This window comes from Geospiza fortis, unplaced genomic scaffold, assembly GCF_000277835.1.
Source record: "Geospiza fortis unplaced genomic scaffold, GeoFor_1.0 scaffold66, whole genome shotgun sequence".
In the NCBI taxonomy this organism is placed as follows: Eukaryota; Metazoa; Chordata; class Aves; order Passeriformes; family Thraupidae; genus Geospiza; species Geospiza fortis.
In genome coordinates this window covers 4,614,930-4,638,703 of record NW_005054312.1, presented here as the reverse complement: position 1 = coordinate 4,638,703, position 23,774 = coordinate 4,614,930, and the positions used below count along the sequence as shown (strand labels likewise).

The following is a 23,774-nucleotide window of genomic DNA, read 5'->3' as shown; positions in this document are numbered from 1 at the left end:
GTGCAGAACTGTCTTGGAGGCAGACCTGATTCAAGGTTATAATGGAAGTGAAAGTGTGTGCACATAATTGTATCCCATTATTTTTGGAGTTTGTCAGCCAGCATTCTTCAGATCCTTCTGCTGAGAACAATTCCAGAATATGACCATATGTTTTTGTTTAAAAACTTAAACCATTTCCTTAGGTTAGGACTTCTCTTTATTTTTTGTCCTTACAGTGGCTTTTTTCATTGACACCTGTTTTAACTTCCACTTTTTATTCTCAGAACACAGCAACAAGGATCTTATTTCCTTACGCTCTTTTCTGAATTTCTGTATTTGCTCCCCATGTCCTAGTAGTTTCATTCAAACTTCCTATTCTTACCCTAGTGACAGTCAACAATCTTACTGTTCATGGAGTTTGAGGCAGAAGGTGCAGTAAGACCATCTGGATTGACCTGTGTGTCATAAGTCACCACATTGCCTTTCTTTTCTTTTCAGTCCAGCGACTTCAAACTTGGCTGCATCTTCTATAATAATACCCAGTCTTGTTGAAAGACAAGATGTACAGAACCAATTGCTGTCCTTTTAAACTTTTGCCAGAGGTTAACCACTGTTGCTATTAAAAATGTCTGCCTTATTTATACTTTGAATTTGCCTGGCTTTAGATTCCAGTCATTGTTTTTTGTTATGTCTTTCTCCAGTTTGTTGAAGATACATGTCATTTTTCTTCTTGTGTAGGTGCTTGTACATGTTAAGCAAATCAACTTTTTGTTAATTCTTTTAGTAAACTAAACAGATTGATCTCCACATTCTACTAAAAGGCATTTTCTCCTGACCTCACATAACTCATGTGATTCTTTCTGCATAATTTTCAGTGTTTTAACATGGTTTGAAATATAAAAGCGCCAGAATGAAACAGTATTTTAGCATCTGTCTGTCTGTGTCTGCATACAGGTAAAATTGTCCTGCCCTTTGCCCTGACTTCTTACTACATACCAGTCTATACATACAAAAATTATATAAATCCATTCTGCCACAGCAGCATGCTGAGAACTAATGTCTGCTCTATCCCTTTAATCCTTTTCAGAAGCTGTTTTTAGGGAAAAAGTTGCCTTGGTCCTAATGTTTAATTGTGTCTCAAAAGTGTCAGTGTGGTTTTTGTTCAAATGCACCTAGTTTACTAAGCTGTCCTGTCATATAGAGTTCAGTAAGCTCTGTATGACTTTATTGTGCTCACTGTTTTTCATGTCTCCAGGCTTTGTGTCACTTGAAAATTGCACTGAAAATTTATATATATTTCAGACATGAAAATTCCAGTGCCTTCAGGCCCAGTATGAGTTCCTCTAGACTCTACTTACCACAGAATCAGAGAATGGCTAAGCTTGGAAAGGACTTCTGGAGATCAGCTGTCCAACCCCCCTCTCAAGCAGGAACATGTCCAGATGGCTTTCAATATCTTCAAGAGCAGAGATTTCACGACATCATTGGGCAACCTGTGTTAGTACTCAGTCACACTCTGGAAGGGTCTGCCCTGATGTTTGGAGGGAACCTCCAGTGTTTCAGTTTGTGCCGTTGCCTCTGGTCCTTTTACTGGCCGCCAGTGAAGGGAGTCTGGTTCTCTAGTCTTTGCATCTTCCCTTCAGGTATTTGTTCATAGTGGTGAGACCTTCCTTGAGCCTTCTCTAGGCTGAATAGCCACAACAGTCTCAGCTTTTTTTTGTAGGGGAGATGCTCCAGTGCCTTCATTACCTTTGTGGTTCTTTCCTGAACTCTCTGCAGTTTGCCCATGTCTCTCTTGCTTTTAATTAAAATACATTTTCATGAACAGTTGCTTTTGGAATGCATCATACTGTAATAATGACTACTGTTAACTTTTGTGCTAGAAATTGTGCATGGTTATATGCATTTAGAATGAATGTTTAATATTCAGACCTTGCTTCCATTTCCTCTAGCTTGGTGCTCTATATTTACACCTATAGTTATTCTTTTGTAGGAATAGAATAGGGTTTTGAAAATTTTTGAATAAATGCAGAAGCTGTTAACATGACACTTAAGGTGCTACATGTTAAACACATGGGAAACAATAGAAATTATACCATGGTATAGAAATTATACCATGGTATTAATTGGTAGGGTGAATTTGATCCAGTTTTGTATCTATGGGGGGTTCTGTTGCTATTTAAATCCTCATTTGACTTGTGAATTTAATGGTTTTGTACTCCAGTGCTCTATTCTACTTGGAAGAATGCTGTAGGGCACAAGTTAGAATCCATTTGTATTTATCTAGTTTTAAATTATCACTGTAACTTAGGACTTTGAAGATGAAAGAAATTGCTGAGACACAGAATCTACTCCTTAGCAATAGTCAATAGTGCTAAACATTTAATTGATATAATAATTTTTTTTTTTGCTCAGCCCTTGATAGAACTAACATTCTTAATCAAATTCTTTATGATCCTAGACTTGCAGTCAGTGATTGTATACTGCTGCTTCAAATTATTTTAGTTGCAGTTGAGTGAAGTATCTTTTCACACTGTGTGCCCTCAACCAATACGTATTATCCCTGCACTTGCTCTGTGAGTGTTGCAAGTTGCTGTTTTGGGCAAGCTATCCTCTGTGTGGCTGCCCATGAAGCTCTTTGTTGAGAGATACAGAGGGAAATGCAGCTGAACTTCTGTCTCTTGCCTTCATTGCTCTTGTGATTGCCAAACCGAAACTGCTGTAAATTCACCATTAAGAAGCGTTTGTTTCGAAGCAAAGAAGAGAAGAGTAAAAAGCAGCTAAGATGGGTATGCAGATTCAGAAGTAAAGTATAACGTTGAATTCTATTTCTTTCAATTTTTCTCTCTAGATTCCCTCTGGCCAAAGATTCGTGTTCCCCTGAAAGTTGTTAGGACTGCAGAAAACAAACTTAGCAACCGCTTCTTCCCTTATGATGAGATTGAAACGGAAGCAGTGCTGGCTATTGATGATGATATCATTATGCTAACCTCAGATGAACTCCAGTTTGGCTATGAGGTAAGAGAACTGTTTTTTCCCTGTCTCCTAGGCCATCCACTTCAACATTGCATATAAAGTGTATATAAAGTGGAGGATGCACTGTGCAGTATGTTGATTCAGATTGTTGCATCTCTTTTGCTGTAATAGTTCAATGCTGACTGAAAAAGTTTTACAGATAGTCATTTCTTTATTGAAAAACCTGCCATCTAAGAGGTTTTCAGTAACTGGCACAGGAGTGCCAAGAGACTCCAGAAAATGTTGTAGTGGAATAAGTGTAGGGGAAGCAGTCTGAAGACTGAGCTGCATTCTTCTTAACTTCAGATAAATCAGAAATGCTAGCCAAGGGAACATGTCTTGATGGGCAAGACAAGTTTCAGAGATTAAGTGTTGGGAACAGAGGAGGCCTCTTGGGGACATGCTGAAGTAAGGTGGAGTGCAGTGAAAGGAAGAATGAAGAATTTCAAGGAGGGGACACATGGATCATGTGGTGAAATGGCAAAGCTTCAGCAGTTGCTCTTGTGATGAGGGTATGGACAAAAAGAGAGCTTGTCCAAATCAGTTACCCATGGCAGCACAAAGAAGTGACAGTCTTCATAGCTACTTGAATTGTTTGTTAAAAGTCCGCTTGAAGCAACACTGTTGTCTTCCTTCCAAAACTATGTTTTGAATTAGGTAATTTTTTGTCTTCCATTTGTATTTGAGTGTATAACAGTCCATAATCTAAGTCCACAGTCCATAATCATTACTGTTATATGTGCATACTTAAGACAAAGATGCTCTATTTGTAAACAAATCAGAAACATTAGAAAATGTAATACCATATTTTAAGAAAGCTTCGAATTGTTTAGTCACATCTGTACATGCATTATCAACAGCAAAACAATACTGGGCTTCCTAAGTGAGAGCTAGAACATGATACTGTTAGCCAAGTTGAATGAAATGATGAAAACTGCTTCTCTAAGGTGGAGAAAGCTAGTGAAATGTGATAGTTGTCCAATTTTTAGCAATCTTAAGTGCAGTTAATACAAGATGATTTTTTTAAAAAATACACTGGATGTATTTCTTTAACATATGTACATGTGGGGTGAAATATTGCTCTTTCTCCCTCTAGAGTAAAAGAGATTGTTAGCAGGTAAAAAAGCTTTTGGACTCCAGAAATGTCTTGTGATGATGTAGGTATGCTGAAGTAATAACAAAGATGTTAAGTCGTGGAGGCAGAGCTTTCATCTATCATGTGTGTCTCCAGAAAGGAAATACTTTCCTTGCCAGGTTAAGAGTAGTGAGTTAATACATGAAGTGTGAAAGATGGAAGGAAGAGAAGACAACTGAAGGAAGGGATTTTGGCTATACAGGCCTTCTCTATACTTTGTTGTCTACACTGAATGTTTTAAGCTCTGTACTGCAACAGCAGAGCTAACTTTTGTCTGTGTTGGTGCTTATAACTACTAGTTTTGAGAGTGATCTGATGGGATGAAAGATGGTAGATCCATAATGTGCATGCTGTATAAACCCTTGCTCCATTTGCAATTTGACTTCCATTTTCTTAAAGCCGTCTCAAAGTGCCTAAGAGTAAGGAGTGACTTACCAAAGTCACCTAAGTGACTGTGTAAGTAGTTCTGCTATTGGCAGAGCAGGCTTGAAGGACTTCGAAGCACAGATACGAGCTGCAGCTGAGTTCCAGCTGTGTCAGCCAGAAGTCGTGTGAAGCAGAACCTTGGTTTTTTGTGTGTCTGAACTGTTAATTTTAACACCCTCAGTGGATAATATTTGTAACATCACATGTATTGAGTCTGGTCACACCAGAAAAGAATTATCATCATGAAAAACAAAAATAAGGCAAAGAAAACTTGATGTGAATTCCCCTGTGGTTAGTGCAACTAGGGGATAATCAGGACCTGCAACTGTTTGTCTCCTAGGATTCGGTCCAACAGGTCCAGCAGTTTGATTGTGCTGGCTCATTTATTGGCCTTATGGCCATGTGCCTTGGTTGCAGGGACTATCTGAGTAACAGTCCTTATATTCTGTGTGTGAATGTAACTGTTTGGACATGAGATTGTTTAGTTTGGCAGACTGGAAACTATTTCTTTTGCGGTTTTTTGCATTTTATTATAAATCCTATTCCTTTTTAATTCTGGGAAGTCAGCTTACTGCACAGTAACATTGATGGAAAATTAAAGTGCTGTATTGAAAAGATAGCTGAGACAACCCTATGAGTAATTTGAATCCTTGTATTTTGAGTTTGGCTTCACCAGCCCCACTCCCTCAGTAAATTAAATGAATAGAAATGTCTTTGAATACAGAAACAGAGCAAATTATTCTAGAAATAGACAGTTTTCCTCGTATAGGGAGTGGGTGATGTAGCTCCTACTCTCTGGCACAGAAATCAGGGGCTGAAGATTGATCTTTCCTGTCCTTGAGTGTCTGTGACTTGCTTGACAGGCCTGAGCTGGCTCCCAGATGTTTAAATTGTCCTTAGCCTGTGATAATTTATTTATCTGTTTATATGTGTTACCAGAAAAGTATCTCTCAAACTCTTGACTCGTTTGCAGGGGAATCCAGAGGGAACAGTAGCAGCATATAAGGTTACTAGAAAGTTTTCTTTTAAAAGTAGTTCTGCTTCTGCTTTGGTCATATGAAGGGCTGGAAACGTGACATTCAGTAATTTTCTTTTCTCTCCGGACATCCTCGAGACTTTGCATTTAAACATGTGGCAAAACCCCCTCTGTCACACACTTCTCTGAATGTATAGAGCAAGCCTAAAAAAAAAAAACACCCAGAAAACTTTGATCTCTGTACACTTTCAGCCATAAAAATATATAGTAACACTCAAAGTGTCAGACATTTTTTTCTTGTTAAAAGTGAACTATTACGGTACAGTGATTTATGACCTTCCATAAATCTATTGGAGCAAGCAGAAAAATAGTCCCTGTGTGCTGCTGTATTAAGGTAGCAGAAGAATACTCATGACATTCTGACTTTGAAAAAAGTAGTTCTGTTAAATTACATGACTTGGGATACTGCAAAAAAAACTTATGTCTAGATAATTTTTTTCCCACTTACTGAACTTTGTTGTTCACAGAGAGAGTATCAAAGAGATCCAAGAAGTGGAACAAGTATTTAGATTATCATAATCTTAAAAAGTTAAAGCAGAACCATTGGCCACCTCTGAAGTGTTTGGTGTTTAAATACATGACTGAAATCAAGCATTGTAGCATTCCCACCTCTGTGTCTCAGCTCGCCTCAAGGCAGATGTCATAGTATTACGTAATTTCTTATCCCATGCTTATGTAGCACTCTGTCCTTACAGAGACAAAATATTTTTATTAGACCAATAATAGAAATAGTCTAAATGGATATTATTGTTCTGGGCCTATGTTTTTCACTCATAAAATGTACAGTTTGGTGCATTGCTAAATTTGCATTTATTCTGTTGAAAACTTTTGGCCTTCTGTTGTTAGATGATCTTATTCTGTCTTGGAATTGTTTTTTAGAGCTTCATGTCTCTGGCACTCTTTAAAAAAATCTATTCTCTATTGAGTTGCATATTTTGCTAGGCTGAAATTTTCATGAAGTTGGAATGACTTCTTCAGAGGAATTCTTCCTTGCTCATTTTGACTTTAAAAGTTTAGTTTTCAGCGTTCCTTTGTAGAACAAGTACTATAACTCTGCTTAACAAAAGAATTCTTCACTGCTGGCCACATTCAAAGCTCTTCTTCAAACTGATGATAGTTTACAAAATGTGTGTGTGCAAAGCATCTTGCATCTTTTAATGGACTCTGTGTTTACATTTTACTTAATTTTTTTAGTAATAGCACAAGCCATTCCTTTGAGGACTGGGAAAGAATTAAGAGTGGATGGGGCTCTGGAAGACAGAAGGAGTATGATGGGTTGAGTTTGTTTTAATTTGTAAAGAAAAATCAGTGTTTCATTCTTAAAATGTCACGGTAGCTTTGGAAATGCTGACTGTTTTTCTGTTCATTAAGTTGTTGAAATTGCATGTGACTTAATATAGTCTACTGAATTTAATGCATAAATGTTTGAGAATGTTTTGTAGAAAGATATGCTTCCCTGTCCTTCTGGCTACATGGAGAGTTTGCTGTTCTAATGGCACAGCAAATTGCACAGAATAGCTGAGGCTGTGAGGCAGAAAGAGCTCTGGAGAGATGAGGCTGGAGGGTATTTTAGCTATACTGTTTATGTCATTTGGGAACTTGACTTGGAAACAAAATTACTATCATTTCCTTTTGGTTTTCCTTTACAAGACTTTTAGTAAAACTGCTAAGTCAGAACTTCTTTTTGACATTTCATCTGGGAGATGCTTCATCCAAAAATATTTATATTTAGGGTTGACTACCAGAGTCTTTGGAATGACTTGTCTGCAAATAGGCATACCTCCTCTTCACTTGGCAATACAATTTTCCTTGGATGTGTCCCTTACCAGTATTAAAGCAGGCCATCCTTCTTAGTCTGAGAAAGCTAATAAGATCACTGACTAAATGAAATGTACTCCTAACAGACGAATAAATTATAGGCAACCATCAAACAAGAAAATGGACAGTAATACAAAATAGAGACTAGTATTAGAGTCATTACCACTATTTTTGTTCTGAAAGCTTCCTTATATGCAGTAGCTGTATATATTAATTTTGGCACAAAGCATATGTATGGATTTGGGTAATGAGCTGGATGGAGCCACTGGGAGCCTTTCCAGAATCACCATTGAATGAGCTAGTGGTGAACATTGTGAAAAACACAAGCTTTTCCACTGACTTCAAAAGCATTACTTTTAAAGGGAATCTTTGTTCAAAACACCAAAGTTATTTTTTAGATGCATCGAACTGACATTTTTCAGAGGCCAGGACATTTTTTTACAGGGTAGAGTTGATATTTAGAGTGACACAAGAACATCTGTATGAGTAACGTGCATTATGGTTGGCTTTTATTTTATGTCATTTAGACTCTTGAAGATGACACCAAGGGCAAAAACTATAAGGGCTATGAATCCAGGGTTCTGTGTTGAGAAGGCACTGCACTCCCATGGGAAGCAGTAGCTGACTTTAATCTTTCTTTCAGCTGCTGTTAATATGCATACCATTTCCTCTACAAGAATTCTTAGCCCAGTACGGTGCAGATCTGTGGTGTTCCATTAAATCCTTTGTTGAGCCTCAGTAGCTTACGTGGTGGTGCCTTCCAACAGCTGGGAGATAGACATTTTAATATTCAGGTTTAAAACTAAATCATTAAATTTTTGAGTCCCGGAGAGTGAGGAATAAATTTTTGAGTGTCGTACATTTAGTTTTGTGTTCTTTATTAAGGTTTTCTACATCATGTCAAAATAGATATCTCAAGCCCTCACTCGCTTGCCTGGCCAGAAGTCTGTATTGTTTTGATTAGCTTATGGCACCAACTTGTAAGTGTCCTATGAATTCTCTTCCTTCAGTTCCAAATTATCTCTGCTTTCAAGAACCCTCTGTGTTGGAGCGTTGTCATATCTAAATACTATCCCAGTACTTGTGCCCTAGAGCTGTCTAGAAAGATTGATTTCTGGATAAAATAGAAGTCGAGGAGTCAGAAGATCTGGTTCCCATTCTTGTTTCCTGTATGGTTTTGGCAGGTTCCCTCATCTGGACGTTTGAAATAATAACTGCTCTCATCATGGGATTCTGAAGCTGTATTAACTGACAGCAATAAAATGTGTTGAGATATATAGATGAAAAGGTATATAGTAATGAAAAATCACAGAAATGTAGATGCAGAAGCAGTAGGTTAAAACTGATTGTTTTATCATATTTACTATGACAAAATACCTGCATAGAGTCCTTATAGTCCAGGCCTCCCAACTGAAATGCACTGACACATAGGAAGTGGCCAAAGTGAACTGCTGATGGGGTGACATTTGCAGGATGGTGGAATTCCAGATTCCTTTACTGTACATTCAACTGTAGGGTTCCTTTGTGTTTTGTACAGATGAAAGAATTTGTGAAGGGATCCTTGGGGTACTTTGTTCTTGTTGTTGATCTTGCATACAAAAATTTTGTTATATATACATCTGTTTGTTTATACATTACCAACTAAACCAGAAACTCTTCTAACCTAACTGTATGTGAGTCAAGACTCATTCTTCCAACAAGCCTAGCAGTTATTTGGATTAAGTGACAAATTTTGAATAATTTGTCTGCAAATAATGCAGACAAATTTTATCTAGCAAACAAATAGCATTCAGACCCCTCTAAACAATTATAATCCTTCCTTCCTTTTTCTCTAATGCAAAAATTGTCCATTATTTAATGTGGCCAGCAGTGTGGAGAACTGGGGTTACGTTAATGATGCCCTTCTCCTTGTTCTTGTCTACTGTATTTGATCCTGTAGTCAGCTATAAAATAACGTATGGTGTGACAAGGATGGTATCTTGATTGTATCCAGCTGTCTGGAACAAGTCAAGGGCAAAGCAGCCTTCCATGTAGCCAAGCACCCACTAAAGAATACCAGAAATATTAAAATTTAAGCCAGTTCCTGACAAAGGAAGCAGGTTGGTTAGATCCAAAGCCAGCTGTGAAAGTAGTTAGGTTGTAGTCATATCTACCGAAGTTAACATCAAAAGTTTCATTTTATCATGCTTGGGTTTAGTTAGAGTTAAAATCTTTTTGAATAGTCATTTGTGTGTCTCTGTAACAATTATTTTAGTAGCCTTTTGCTCTGAGACATGGCTTCTCTGAGTTGTAGGGTCCTTCCACAGCAAGCTTATTCTTTTTTGTACTTCTTCTTGGCAACTTTTTGTTCCAAGAATTTGGATTGAGAAGAATTTAAGTGATCTTTGCCCCACTGAAACTCTACCCTTCCAGATGTGTTGCATTTCCTAGCCTTCCAGAAAGCAGATGTGTTGCATTTTCTTTCTGTGCAGGCCTGGTTAACAGCATGTCATGTTTTTTTCTCTTCAGGTCTGGCGTGAGTTCCCTGACAGGTTGGTTGGATACCCAGGTCGATTGCATCTTTGGGACCATGAGATGAACAAATGGAAATATGAATCGGAATGGACTAATGAAGTCTCAATGGTGCTCACTGGGGCAGCCTTTTATCACAAGGTGATATACAACTTGCACTGCACTAATGTACAATATGTGCATTAAAAAAGATCTATATGTGCTTCTGTCATTGTTCCATCAGTTTTTGTGGTGCTATGATTATGTTCTTTAAAACAGTTGTAGAACTGATTGCAAACTTTCCCTAGACCTCTTTCAGTTGCTGTGAAAACCACTGATTTGTCTCTGACAGTGAAATAAAACCATTTCTTACCTTTATGAACTTACAAAACTCCTGCAAGTTTGCATGACCTGAAAGTACATAGCAAATTTTGCAGGGAATGTATCTTTGTAGCTGGTAGGTTCAGAAAAGAGAACCAATTTTAATGACATTTCTGTGGTGGTCAGGAAAGGAATAATAAGCAGTTTAGCACCCAGAAATTATTTTCTATCTGCTGAAGTAGTTCTTGTCTGAAGGCACTATCACTTAGCTGCCTGCTGTTCCATGACTGAAATATTTAGTCTTATAGTTACTGTATCTATATTTAAAATCATCTTCTTTCTCTCATTCTTTTCTCTGCAGTATTTCAACTATCTTTACACCTATAAGATGCCTGGAGACATCAAGAATTGGGTGGATGCTCATATGAATTGTGAAGATATTGCCATGAATTTTCTAGTAGCAAATGTCACTGGAAAATCAGTCATTAAGGTGGGGCTTTTCTGCTGTTTATCTTTATGAAATTAAAAAATATGAGATACATACTTAAATTTATTCAGTAGGCTTCAGTATGTTACTTAATCTTCCATTTTTCTCTCATTGTCTCCCAGTATGGTATCTTGGTTTCTTTCTCATGATAGAAAAGCCCTTCTGGTAAAGTTTTTGTGTTAACTGAGAACAGAGAATTATTTTTTACCAGTTGTTTCTGGTGGTTATTTTAACCATCTAGATGAGCTATAAAAAAGATCATTTAAATGACAGCTGTACTTATGTGTGTGTATATGTACAGGCCCACAGACATATATTTTAACTATTTGAGATTGCTAGAGGAAAGAAATTGCCAACTGTCCACAGCTCACTCTGTTGTGGCCTGACAACAGCTGATTTATAGGAATGTTAATTGCAAGAACATTAATTGCAAGATCAGCTTTAAATGAACTTTTTATCCCTGAATTAATTTCCTGACATGTTTCGACACGTTTTCAGGTCTAGACATTCACTCCGTACATTCATTTCAAAGTGTGTCAGCTTGGAATGAGATTTAGAGGCCACCAGGCATTACTTCAATTAGCAGGGTCCTTTCTCCCTTCTGTCCATCATCATTTACTGGGACTGGTGGCTGCATTTCCTAGAAAAGTCTTTAGAAGATAAAGTGTGTGCTTTTGCTGAAAAAGTTTCTGAGCTGTATGAGGGCAGAGCAGAGTAATTTGGCACCTCTGTGCGATTTGGAGAGTCCTGCAGGGTTTGCCAGTCAGCTCTTAACTGGAGAGAGCGAAAGAGCGCCTGTTGGATTAACGTTACGGTGAAGTATGGGAAGCTATATTTCATCGCTGTTATGGCTGCAAGAACAAATGGTGTTTATACAGGGACCTTGGCAGTGAGAAAACAGTCATTAAACAGGAATTAAGGAGCTTGTCATCGCCACTTCTTTTCAGTTACAGAAGGAAAAAATCCTCCAAGCCGTTTTTATTGGGCCCCTGTGAATTTTGCAGTCAGCCGGGCCAGATGGAGCTGAATGGAGGAATAGAGTGGCTTTTTTTTGTACACCCCCTTATTTTGAGACAGCTCAGCTTACACTGCAGGCATGTTCAGAGGTATTGCACTGCTCTCTGTGCAAGGAGATTAATGTCCCTTCTGTTGATATTTGATAATATCTGGCGTGCCTTTCTGCAGGTGACCCCACGAAAGAAGTTCAAATGTCCAGAATGCACAGCAATTGATGGGTTATCACTGGACCAGACACACATGGTGGAAAGGTGAGTGACCACTCTCTATTTCTCTGATTGCCTTGTTCTGATCCCTAGAATCTTATCCTTTGTCTCATTAAATTAGGATCAAAAATTATAGTGTTTTTATAAATTACTAATTTTGAAAGAGTGTTACATGGATCCGATCAACATAAGTTATTCCTGTGATGGGTAATGTGTCACTGAAAGGTAGACTACTACAAAAAAGGACTTTAGAAGGGTACAATTTTTAGCAGCTTTGCTGTAAAGCTTTAGGACAGATATACGAAGTTCAGGTTCTTGGTTGGCAGTACTGTCAGTAATACCACATTTCTGTTTGCCGTGGAATATCAACTGTAATAAGTATGAATTCTTTTTTTTAAACTAGACAGTTGGTAGCTTACCAAAGAGCAGAAAGGATATAAATTATTAACAAAATAATTTGAAGTGATATTTGTACATTGTCTTCTTTCTAAGGATTGTGAAGCAAATTGCTTCCACTAGTGAAGGGCATTTGCTGCACATTTCCATGTTGCATTTTTTAACAATGTCAGCATTAATTCCGTCAGTTATTAGGTGGGATTAACCTGAGATTTAGGACCAATAAAGGCATCTCACTTTAGGCTTCTTAGTCTGTTGCATCTCTCCTGCAAACTTTGGGAGAAATTATTTCCAACAATAGAACTGATGAGGTAGGTAAGCAGGGGGAAGAAGTCACCAGAAGATACTGACAGTTGGACTTGATGATCTTAAAGGTCTCTTCCAACATTTTTGATTCAAAGAGGTGACAAAAAAAAATCTGACCTAGGCCATTTCAGGTTTGCATGGAGAGGTATAACATGGTTATCTTACTAGTCATTAGTAAGACCCTTTTCATTTTAACAGTGAACTTTATTCTGTCCTCTGCAGAAATCAGAAAATGTTAAGTGTTGTATGGGCTTTACTAAGAGTGAATTAAAAAAAGGAGTATGCAACTCAGAAGTAAAACATACCCCGTTTAAGATGGTAAAAATTACTCTGCAGGAAAATACTTGAGAAAGGGGTGGGAAATTTTGTAGATCTTAAATGTTAGCTAAAAGGGAAGCACAAAAGGTTCCACCATATCTAACAATTCTGACCTGGCTTACAGAATGGGCTATCAAACCAGTTAAGCTTTCCTGTGGTCATAGCAGTAGTGCTACAACAACACATGGGAATTTTAGTTATGAACTAGGTTCTCATTAAGGTAAGTGCTATAAAGACAGAAGATGAGAAAAATGCTATTTGCCTTGAATTGCATTATGATGCTGGGTAAAGGTCATGTTTCCATGTCTACAGCAGTTCTTGTATCCTCAGAGTAAAGTGTCATTGACAGTTTATTGAGAACATGTTTAAACTGTTGTTTTGCTTGTCTATAATTTTGAAAAGTGGGCAATACTGGGTTGTGGGAAGTGTTAGATGGACTGCAAATCCACATACTTTTATTTGCCCCACATACTTTTATTTGCCCAACCAAAGAAGTACATGCTGAAGTAGAGTCTGAGTGCAGAAGAATCTGGAGAGATTAACAGTTTAGGTATATTCAGACTTGATTTTGAAAATCCTTAATATCATACTGAAACTGCTTGCTACACCTAATGCCTTCTTGCCCTGTGTTATCATCTACCCAAATATAAGGGAGCTATTTGAGAATCTGAAAGGGTGTATTTTTTTGAATCTTCTATGCTAGGTATTAATTTAAAGTGGATAATAAATGATAACTCCTAGAGCAAATTTTCCTAACTTAGCAGTGAGCAAGGTTCTCATATCTATCTATATCCATCTATCCATCCGTCTTATCTAGTCTATCCATCCAATCTATCCACTAACTATTTTCAGGGTCAGGAGAGAAGCTGAATGGAAAAACATGCATGCATCAGGGAATCCTTGTCATTATAAAAGAATAACTTTCTTTACAGTGTTGGGTATCAAGAACAATACCTGAGGTGTCAGGCAAAGAGCCATTTTCAGCTTTACTTGCAGCTTCCCCAAGTGCCTGACTCCTTGCTATCTAGCATTCAGAGATAACAAACAGGTAGTCTGAGCTAATTACTTGCCCGGATATCCAGGGATCAACCTACTGTTTGTGAAACAAACAGTTTATCAGGGTTGCCAAGTACATGCACAACATTTAGTGTTAGGTTTCTGGTTCAGAAATAGCAGAGGGATGCCCAGCAACTGCCTGTTGGTTTTTGTAAATGGAAAAGGTTTGAGAATTCAGTTGTGGAGATCTGTCCAGGAAAGACATGTAACTAACTGGTTTTGTTGGGCATTTTGACTCGTTCAGCAGAGACAAAGGAAGATGGTACAGTTGAACTCTGTCTCTTATTAAGAAATTGTATTCTTTTAGAAATACACTGAATCATAGGAAAGCCAACTTTGCTATTCTTCCTGCTGTCTAATTTATTTTAGATAATTAGAAGACTTTAGTCCTCAGGGTTATCAAAATCCATCATTAAAATACATTAACTGAAGAAAACTTTGAACCAAGAATTCCCTTCTTGCCCTAGGTTAGCCTTTACATCAGGTCACAGAAGAAACTGCAGGAAGGTCTCATAATCCCTGTGTTTACAGGTGTTTAAGTAGCAACAAGTTTACTGCCTTTAGCATCTTTGCATCTGGCTTTCAAAAATGGACAATTCTTTAAAATGCAATCTAGAGGGCAACTGCCAGTACAGTAAATATAGCAAAGGGCTGAGCTGCTTCTGCAGCCACACTAACAGCAGTTTTATTTAGGACATATAAGTATTTGTCAGAGTCAAAATAGGAAGCCATTTCCTTAAGAGGCAAACTGCCCAGGTCACAGTTGGCCAAAGGCTGCAGGTACAGGGTTACCCTGCCAAAAAGTTAGTTGGATTATGCAGTGAGGAACCTGATTAAGAGAGACCTTAACAAACAGCAAGTTCATCCAGGGGCAATGGGGCTCTCAATTTCCAAATGTACACAATCTTAATGTCTTATTGAGCTGAGCACGACTTCATGTTGTCAGCAATGCAAGGAAAAAAAAATAATACTTGGAAGCAAACATGCCTCTGTTACTTTGAGTTTGAAAAACTATTGACACAACTAAGGGAAACACCTTCCCTCCATATTGAGATGACATTACATTCTCTTGGCTACCTAGCTTTCAGTGTTTAATGTTCCAGATATCCCTTCTGGTTTATATTGTCCAAAAGTAGCAAGGACTTCAGAATTCGAGTGATTTAGTTCAGTGCTAGAGATGAAACTTTTGGAAAGTGTCTTTCTTTCAAACACATTTTCTGGGTTGTGCATGACATTTATTTCCTTTTTAAAAGCCTGTTTCTGATCTTTGAATTTGATATTTATTTGTGGAGGGCTAACTTCTGCTTCAGACAGAGTGTTTGGAACATACTAATTTTTCCATTTTTAATTTTTGCCATTTCTTTAACAATGAAATGGTTTCTTGGTGGTTAAAGATATTGTACTGGCAGGCTTAAATGGACTTGCCACCAAAAAAAGTTCAGCTGTAGAAGGATCCCATCTTGATATTTTGCCATAAGACCTCACTTTTGATTTGGGAGTATAACCTCTGGAGGGAAGAGGTCAATTTTGTCTGCCCTATCCATTTAGTTTTGTCTTTTGCTCTGAGGGTGCCACTTAGTTCTGGTTGTGACAATGGCTGCTCTGATGTGGACACCTGCCTGCCAGGCAGTAGGCTGAGATAACTAATTCATTTCACACCAGCCACCAAGCAGCTGTTACATTACAATGTCTTTCAGTCATTACTGGCAAAGGCAGGATTTGAACCAGTAGACTGAAAGTATTCTTGTATTCCAGAAACCAGTGAAGGCCAGCAGCTGTGCAAGCCTCTCACATGCACATCTCCCAGTGCATCTACCTCCTTGCCTGTGAAGTTTGTGGGTTTCCTGCCATGAGGCTTCTCCAATACACACCATGGATTAGTTAACCACATTTCTTATAAGTAACAGATTATTTGAAAATCTGACTTTATCTAAAAATCAGATGTGTTTAAGATACCTCACAGTAGGCATCCTGTGGAAGTAACAGAAACTGCTTAATGTTCCTGGAGAAAACACTCAGTTCCTGCTGTCTGCAGGAGGTACTGCAGTGAACCTTTCGGTGCCTGTGGTCCAAATCTCATTCTCTTGGTGGTTCACCTTGTTATTTTAGATTATTGAACATCTACCTGGATCTTCACTTAAGTCCTCACTGGTGGCTCCTTTGCTAATTCAGATCTGTGCTACACTGGAGCAGGTAGTGCTTGTCACAGGAGTAGAGGTTGTGTCCCACTGTACATGGTTTTCTCTTACACTCTGAATTCCTTTTCTTTTGTTTGTGGTCCCAATGATTTGGATCTGAAGATAGAAAGGTATGAGGTAGGATGAAGTACGAGAGGATGGGAAGGTAGCAGAAAGTGAAGCATCTGCATTTACCTGTATTAATATTTTATTCAAGTATCACTTCATATGAAGTAGTTTTCTGACACTTTTCTCAGGGCAGAAAATGGTCTGAATGATGACCATTATAGCTTGAAACAGCTATGTGGTTGAGGAAATAATTTTGAAAACTGCTCTTGCTGTCCCGTCTACTTCAAAAGAGTGTTTGGGGCAGTGTTGAGCAGTCCCCATCACAGAACTGTCACACTCAGTTGGTGTGATTGACCAGATCCTGATGAGGAAAATTATCCTGGAGCCATAGTGACCCCCTAACCCTCCAAAGGGGTCGGGAGAGGGTGCAGTGGTTGGAGAGCGAGAGACCTGCTCTGCCGCTGCCTGCAGCACTTCAGTCTCTGTAGCTGAGTCAAATTGCTCACTTCTTTGTTTGTTTTCCCTTTTGAATGGCAAAAGAAATGTCACCTGTTTTCTTGTAGCTCTCTGTTAATGTGCAGGGAACTGTTGTCATGATTCTTGGTATCTGAATTCCTTAAAAGCTCTTTTATGTAGCAGGCAGCTAAAGTTAGCTGAGCATTGGCTGAGATGAGATGAGCCAGGTTTTCTCTGTCCTGCTTCCACAGGTACAGCGCCCTTCAGTGAAAAAGTTAAAGGAGCAATGTAATAGTTAAACATCTGTTTGCTTGTTTTTTGAAGAACATGGCTGTTCCTTTCCACATTACTGACACCTGAGATTATTAAAACTGAAAGAGTCATCAGTGGTCTAGTTTTTTTGTGCTAATGTGATGTCTTATTGCTCAATATATCTTTATTTAGACAAGGAAAATAAACTAGTTAGTTTGTTTCATTTTATAGTTTTAATTCAGCTTCACCTTTAAATTACAGTACAATCAGCTCTGCCTATTCTCTGCGGCATGTTTATTTTTTGTGGGAAAAGATAGAGCTTCTGAAGAAGCCTGAAAAAAGAACTGTTTTCACAAAGCCTTGGTTTTTGCAAAACCTTCGTTATAAACGAAATTGACCCAACAGTGGCCCTTTAAGAGACATGTTGGCAGTTAATCTGTTCTGGTTTACAGCATGTACATTGCTTTAAGAATGACTGGAATTCTAGGGGGAGGGAGAAGGGAAGCTTTGACCTCCATGTGCACATGTGCTGCTGCCAGCATCCCCTTGCTTGTCTCTGTGATTAAATGGATAAATCAAAGAACACCAGCTTCTTTTCTGTTCTCTCTGCAGTAAGGCTCTCTTTTTTTTTATTAGTAGCCAGCATGGCTGAAATACTTCCAAGTGCAAGAGGGAAGGTTTCTACCAGTTATTTTGGTGTGGGAGTTGCTAGGCAGCCCAGTTGTTGGAGTTCTTAATTATACTGCTTTCCTTTTCCCCAGATCTGAATGCATCAATAAGTTTGCCTCTGTCTTTGGGACCATGCCTCTCAAAGTGGTGGAGCATCGTGCTGACCCCGTCCTGTACAAAGATGACTTTCCTGAGAAACTGAAGAGCTTTCCCAATATCGGCAGCTTGTAAAGAGTGAGACAAACCTCCATGAGGAAAACAACAGCTGAAAAGGTGCTATGAGGAATATAAGGCCCTGAAGACAAAACTTGCTAGAGAGTGGCTTGCATCTGAGAGAGATGGGAATTAATGTTGTTGTCTTCCTTTTATATTGCACAAAGTTGTATTTGAAATCTGGACAACTGCTTCTCTGTTGCTTACAGAGAGTTGAATCTATTTGTGGGTTCTCCAAAAAATGTCAAACACACACTTTTGTCCAGAGGAGGCTATGCATCTGGAAGAATAAAACAGAATCTTGCTCTCTGTGGTCTGACTGGCATGACTGACCTCTTCTATCAAATGTGCTGCAGGCTCTCTGGTTAGTGAGCATCCATCCATTCAAAGCAACTGTCTGCCATGTAGAGCTGTTCTCTTTTGGGAGGAGTTTATTTCCTGTGTGGCTGGTGGGCCTCTGTCTTTTGAGCTTTAACTGTTGTCTTAAGTAACTGTAACAAATATTTTCTTCTGTAATATGAGACAAATGTTTATTTTTTTACAACATCACAAGCAAAAATCTGTCTGTTTTCACCTAGTTTAAAGAGCAAAGCAATTTGTGTTACTTAAATTATTTTGATGGAGATGGAGACACAGCAGCTGGAACGATAGTCTCCTTCAAAGCAGAGACCTGCAGGACAGAACTGCAATTGCTGCACTTCCTGTGTAATTCTCAGGTTTTCTGCTGCACTCATGCAAAAGACTCTGACTCTCTATCAGAACTAGTTGCATTATACAGAAATTGATTTGACTTTAGTCTTCTTATATTTTTTATCTTCATTTTAAAACCAGCAATCAGGTTACACTTTTACTTTATAGCCATCCATAGGGAAATAAGTTTTTCATGTCTGAATCCTCTACAGCAAGCAGTGTACTAATTTGTAAAACACCTATATTTGCAGAAATTCCCAATTCCAGCTTTAATGTACAGGCACATGTGTATGTGTAAGACACTGTTAACACACACTTACAAAGTCCTCTAAGTTATCATTGTTGGAAAAACTATTGTGTCTTTGGTTGTAATTTAAGGAACCCATTGCCACAGGCTGAAACACACAGCTTAGGAAGTCTTTTGGAGAAGATTTACATTTCTTAGGAACATTTGAATTGTTTCTCCATACTGAAATGAACCTGAATGAGAAAATGAAGTGCAACAAAATTAGAAATAAAGTTGCTTGGACTGTTACTCTTGCCCTTCAGTATTAATGAGGGTCCTAAGTTGGGCTGAGAAAGCAATCTCTTTTCTAGCTCCACTGATAAAATGCTTGTTACTAGATAAGTGTGATTTCACTGTCTTTTGAAACCTCTCTTGCTGCTGGCTACAGAGACATCCTACTTGATGGGCTGTTTTTCTGTTACAGTGCAAGCAACCTTATTCCTCAGATTTGCCAAACCCCAAACAATAGGACAAGTGTTAGACATCATGGTTCACCCCCTCTCCTAAACTGGATATGCAGCAATGACAGAAACCAAATGAAAGTCAGGCTAGAAACAGGAAACATCTGCTCCTATTTGTCTCACCCCCACTAAGACTTATCTTATTGCCCAATGCAGTGGATGTGCTGTGAATAAAAATCATATTGGAACAATAGCTTTGAGGGGATGCTTCACTTCATAACCTCCCTGGGATGTGCCTGTAAAGTGTATCATCTGACTCTCTTGGAGTATTTAATTACTAGTAAATGTTTTTTGCTGCACTCTTTGTTTCATTCCTGAGTTGCTATGGGAGCTAAAAGGATAGCTGTTGCAGTGACAACTGCTGTCTGCACAGTGGCTATCACAGGAGAGAGGAAGGTTTGTTACTCATTTTATCTCCTTTGCAGCCTTTCAGGTTTATTAACATGAACCTTCTTTTTGAATCTTCCTGTTGATTTATATGCTGGTGCTTGAGCATCAGGAGATACCAGCATATTTCTCTTGAGAAGTTTGCTTTAAAAGGGTAGCTGTAACAGTACAGTAGTCAGTTTTAGCTGTCCTTTTGGAGCTGATCTTAGCTTGGCAGGCCCTAGCAGCTTAACTGAGTTATAACACCTTCCTTACAGAGTTGTGAAGCTTCTGTGATTTTTTGATTCTTTCTCAGTAAGAGAAAGAATTTGTTTTGCACAGAGTCTTAAAAGACACTGAGGATTGTGTCTTGTTTTGCACAGAGTCTTAAAAGACACTGAGGATTTGGAATACTTGGTTGAATATTTTTAGATGTAGACAGCCAAACCAGGCCTGCCAAGCTGAGGTATAATCTCCAGTCAGTAAAAAGGTAGCATGCCCTTGTGTCTGCATCCAGGAGCACCTGAGTCATTTCCCCTTGCACAAAATGTCCAGTGACCCCTAACAATAATGTTTTATCCTTTGGCCTTTTACAGTTGCTTTTACAGGGCTAGTTCATTTACAGCCCCATTTGTCTCTGTTTAGTGCCATGGAGAAAATTGGGAAATTGACCATAAAGAAAAACTGTAAAATTGCCTTCTTACTTGCTCTCTGCATTTATTATTGTGATGTTCTTGATGCAAATTCTGTAAAGGTAAGATTTAACTGTATGTCTGATTTACAATGGGGGTTTTGTCAATCTTTAAATTAAGATATTTTTTAACTTTTCATTGTATATATGATATCCAAAAAAGCTTGATAATTGTATATTAAAAATTAAATCACATGAGTGTTTATTGTATTTCACTTCTGGAATGGCACAAGGAAACATTAATTAATTCAGAAGGGAGAATTTCAGTGACAAGCTCTTTTACTACATAAATCTATGTTAAACTTGAATATCCACATTGCATTTCAGAAAGATCTGTCAATATTTTGTCTTTCCCATAACTGGAGTTTGATGGTTGTCTTGAAAATAGAAGTTTGGTCTGCATCCCATCACCTTTTGGGGAGAGTAGTTGTTACTCTAATTTTCTGCCAAGATTTGACAATAGCATTTATCTTGGAGAAATATAGAACAGGTTTGTTTTTTTGTTTTGTTTTTTTTTTTTTTTTCTTGCAAAGAGATACAGCAGATGTTAAATAACTGTGCCTTTGAGAAGAAATCTTTGGCTGAGTCACTGAGATTGTGGAATCCAATGTGGTGGCAGCTTTTTGTTTCCAGAAGCCCTGTGGATCATGCTGCAAAAGGGCAGTGTGTGCATGGCACACCTTGCTGCTTGTGCATAGCAAGGGGGAATATACTGCAGGGGCTGCTCTGCCAGTCATGGGGAGTCCTAAGGATGCATTTTTAGCATCACTAACTCCTCCTATAATGCAAGAGTTTTTTCTTCCTCACAGCTCCACTGTCTTATTACAGGATGTGAAGATTCAGGCCCTAATGTTCTGAATGACTCTGTCCTTCCATCTCTAACTCCTGCTCTGGAGCCTCCTACCATCCATCATGCTTCTGCTGGTGTGGTTCAAATATGCTGCAGCAACAAGTTTATCCCTCTTAATTATCCATTCAAGGGTCTTTTAAACTCAAGGACTTTGGAGACACAGATTTCAAAATAATTGTGAGGTGGGATTTAAGTGATGCTCAGTACTTCTGACTCATTTTGGTTTTAGGCTGTATTGGTGAGTGTTGAGCATTCTAAAAAGATGCTATACTGAGACACATGAAAATTGATTTAGAAGGGCAATTTTAATGTTAAATATACCTCCAAGATTTGATATGAATGCCCTCCATAACAAATGTCTGATACATTGGGTAATTCTCACAGGTAGAGCATCTTTTGATCAGGAAAGATCTCAGAATGATTAATGGGTACTGCATAAATCTGTCCAGCCCTCTTACATGGAAGCTGCTGTCACAACCAAAGCATGATACATGGAAGAAAATCTAAAATCGATGGTGCTGATGAGAAAATGGGATCAGACAAAGTGAGTGTGAATTTTTTCATTTTTCTCTTTGAAGATTTGCATACTTAAATTTTACTATAACTGCTGAAAAATATGTTCTTTTGCAAGCTAAAATGTAAATTGTGTAGTTCTTGTTGTCAGGGGTAGTCTCATCCATGTACTTGAATCACAAAAAAAAAATCTGAAAACTTACGTTTGATTAAATCTGTGCTAGAAAATGAGCAATTCCCCAATTCCAATTGGTCCAGTTCCTAACTTCAGTCTGATCCTAAAGAGCTGAGAAGAGCAGAGCAAGTCCTGGCAAGTATTTCGCCTATTCTGCCTTTTCATTTCAATTTTTAGGCTGAAAATAACAATTTCTGTCAAAACCTGCCAGAAAATACCAAATGCAATACTCCATGGGATCTGCAGGTTATCCCATGAACAGGTGGTCACTTCAAACCTCTTGCTAACTTTGGCATGTGACAGAGGTAGCATTTGCTTAACAGAAAATTCAGGTACAACACGTTTGCTTTGCTGTTGAGTCACGGGTCCTTAAGTTGTATCTTATGCTCTTGGGAGTGCCTGTAGGACAGTGTAAGTTCTTTTTATGATGTCTGCCACTGCTGTATCTAAGTGCAAGAAATTGAGCTTTATGGTCCTCCTGCATGCGTAAGATCAGCCTCTTACTTGTAGCTGCAGATAAGGAAACAGAGAGAGGCAGTCGGATTCCCTTTGGAGATGTGTTGGTAAAAAGAGGATTGAACACCAGTATCCCAAGCCTGGGATTTAGCAGAACAGCTACACTTTTGTCTGAATTGTTGTTTGTTTGGAGTTTTGGGTTCCTCACTACCAAGGCAGAGGACTGTTAGCCTTGACTTTAAGAATCAGCAGGCTTCAGCGGGCCCTGGCTTGAAGCCATTCAGAGACATTCTTGGTGCACTCTGTGTAATTTCAGCCTGATGAAAATGGCTGTAATGCAGTCCCACCTCTGCTGATCTTCAGGATTCCCCTGTCTGCAGCTTCTTGTGGCTGCTTTGAAAGTGAGTTATGTTTCCCATTAAAGGATAACAGGGACAATTGAGGCAATTATGTGGACTGGCTTGGAGCTAGCAGCACGAAGGGAGTTTTCCGACTGAAAGCAGTGCTGCTCAAAGGTTCTTCCTGCAAGGTTGCCTGTTTGCTGTCTTCATTTGTCTGGAAAAGGATCCCATAATTGTCCTTCAAATTTCCTTTAGTCATGCTAAATGCCTGTTTACTTGCATAAACAGGAAGTGCTCCTGCTCCAGACAAGCATACCAACTCAGTAGTGACCATGGACAGAGATCAGTGCAACTTGGTTATGATTTTATTAGGTCTATAAACTTTTGTCAGTGCTCAGTACCAGACTCTGTGCAGGGGGATGTTGTGACTAGGAAAATACCAGCATAATTATTAGGTCACACCTATTAGATTTTTTAACCTAAATTTCAGTTGAGGGGGGCTGGACAAAGGTCAAAGCTGAACCATTTGACCAATGAAGGCATGAAGAACTTGGGATATGCAGACCCACATGAGGTTTTCCAGGTGTCAATATGAGGTGTGGTTTCTGTTGCATCCTGTGCTTTTAAGGATGAAGCTTATCTCTTTTAGCCCCTCCCGTCATTCTGTGTAGTGATGGGAACCTGTAAAACAAAAAAGCTTGGGACTGACTGAACAAAGTGCCACTTACAGATATCCAGCTGCCCAGTGTGAATACCTCGTGCTCATCCAGGAGACAAGCCCATAATGCCCTGGAAAGATACCTGAGCTTTTCAAGCCGCCAGCTGTGTTCCCTCCCACGTGCCCATGAGTATATGTGCCACACACTCAAGAAAACCGTTGTTTCTCACCCGCTTGGCTGGCTGTTTGTAAACTTACAGGTCCTTCTTTTGTGAAACTTCTCTTTGAAGGTGAGGGGCAGGTCTCAGCTGGGTGCTGGCCACAGTTAGTGCCGGGTGCATTCAGTTGCAGACTGATGGGAACAATAACTGCTTTGCCACACTTCATACAAACAGGGAGGGGAAAACGTTTTAAGGAGAAAGGACCATAAAATGAGATCCAGGAA

General features: G+C 38.8%; 1 protein-coding gene across 2 annotated transcripts in view; it reads left to right on the top strand.

Annotated features, from left to right (window-relative positions):
• The window catches only part of EXT2 (exostosin glycosyltransferase 2), a 73,070-nt gene extending 52,529 nt beyond the window's left edge, over nt 1-20,541 (top strand). For both annotated transcript variants that reach the window (XM_005419479.3, XM_031055739.1), the window contains exons 10-14: nt 2,831-2,997; nt 9,918-10,061; nt 10,582-10,710; nt 11,893-11,975; nt 17,722-20,541. In XM_005419479.3, coding sequence (XP_005419536.1) covers nt 2,831-2,997; nt 9,918-10,061; nt 10,582-10,710; nt 11,893-11,975; nt 17,722-17,860 — 662 coding nt within the window. In that variant the 3' untranslated portion in view covers nt 17,861-20,541. The remainder of the gene's footprint in view (nt 1-2,830; nt 2,998-9,917; nt 10,062-10,581; nt 10,711-11,892; nt 11,976-17,721) is intronic.
• The last annotated feature ends 3,233 nt before the right edge of the window (nt 20,542-23,774 follow it).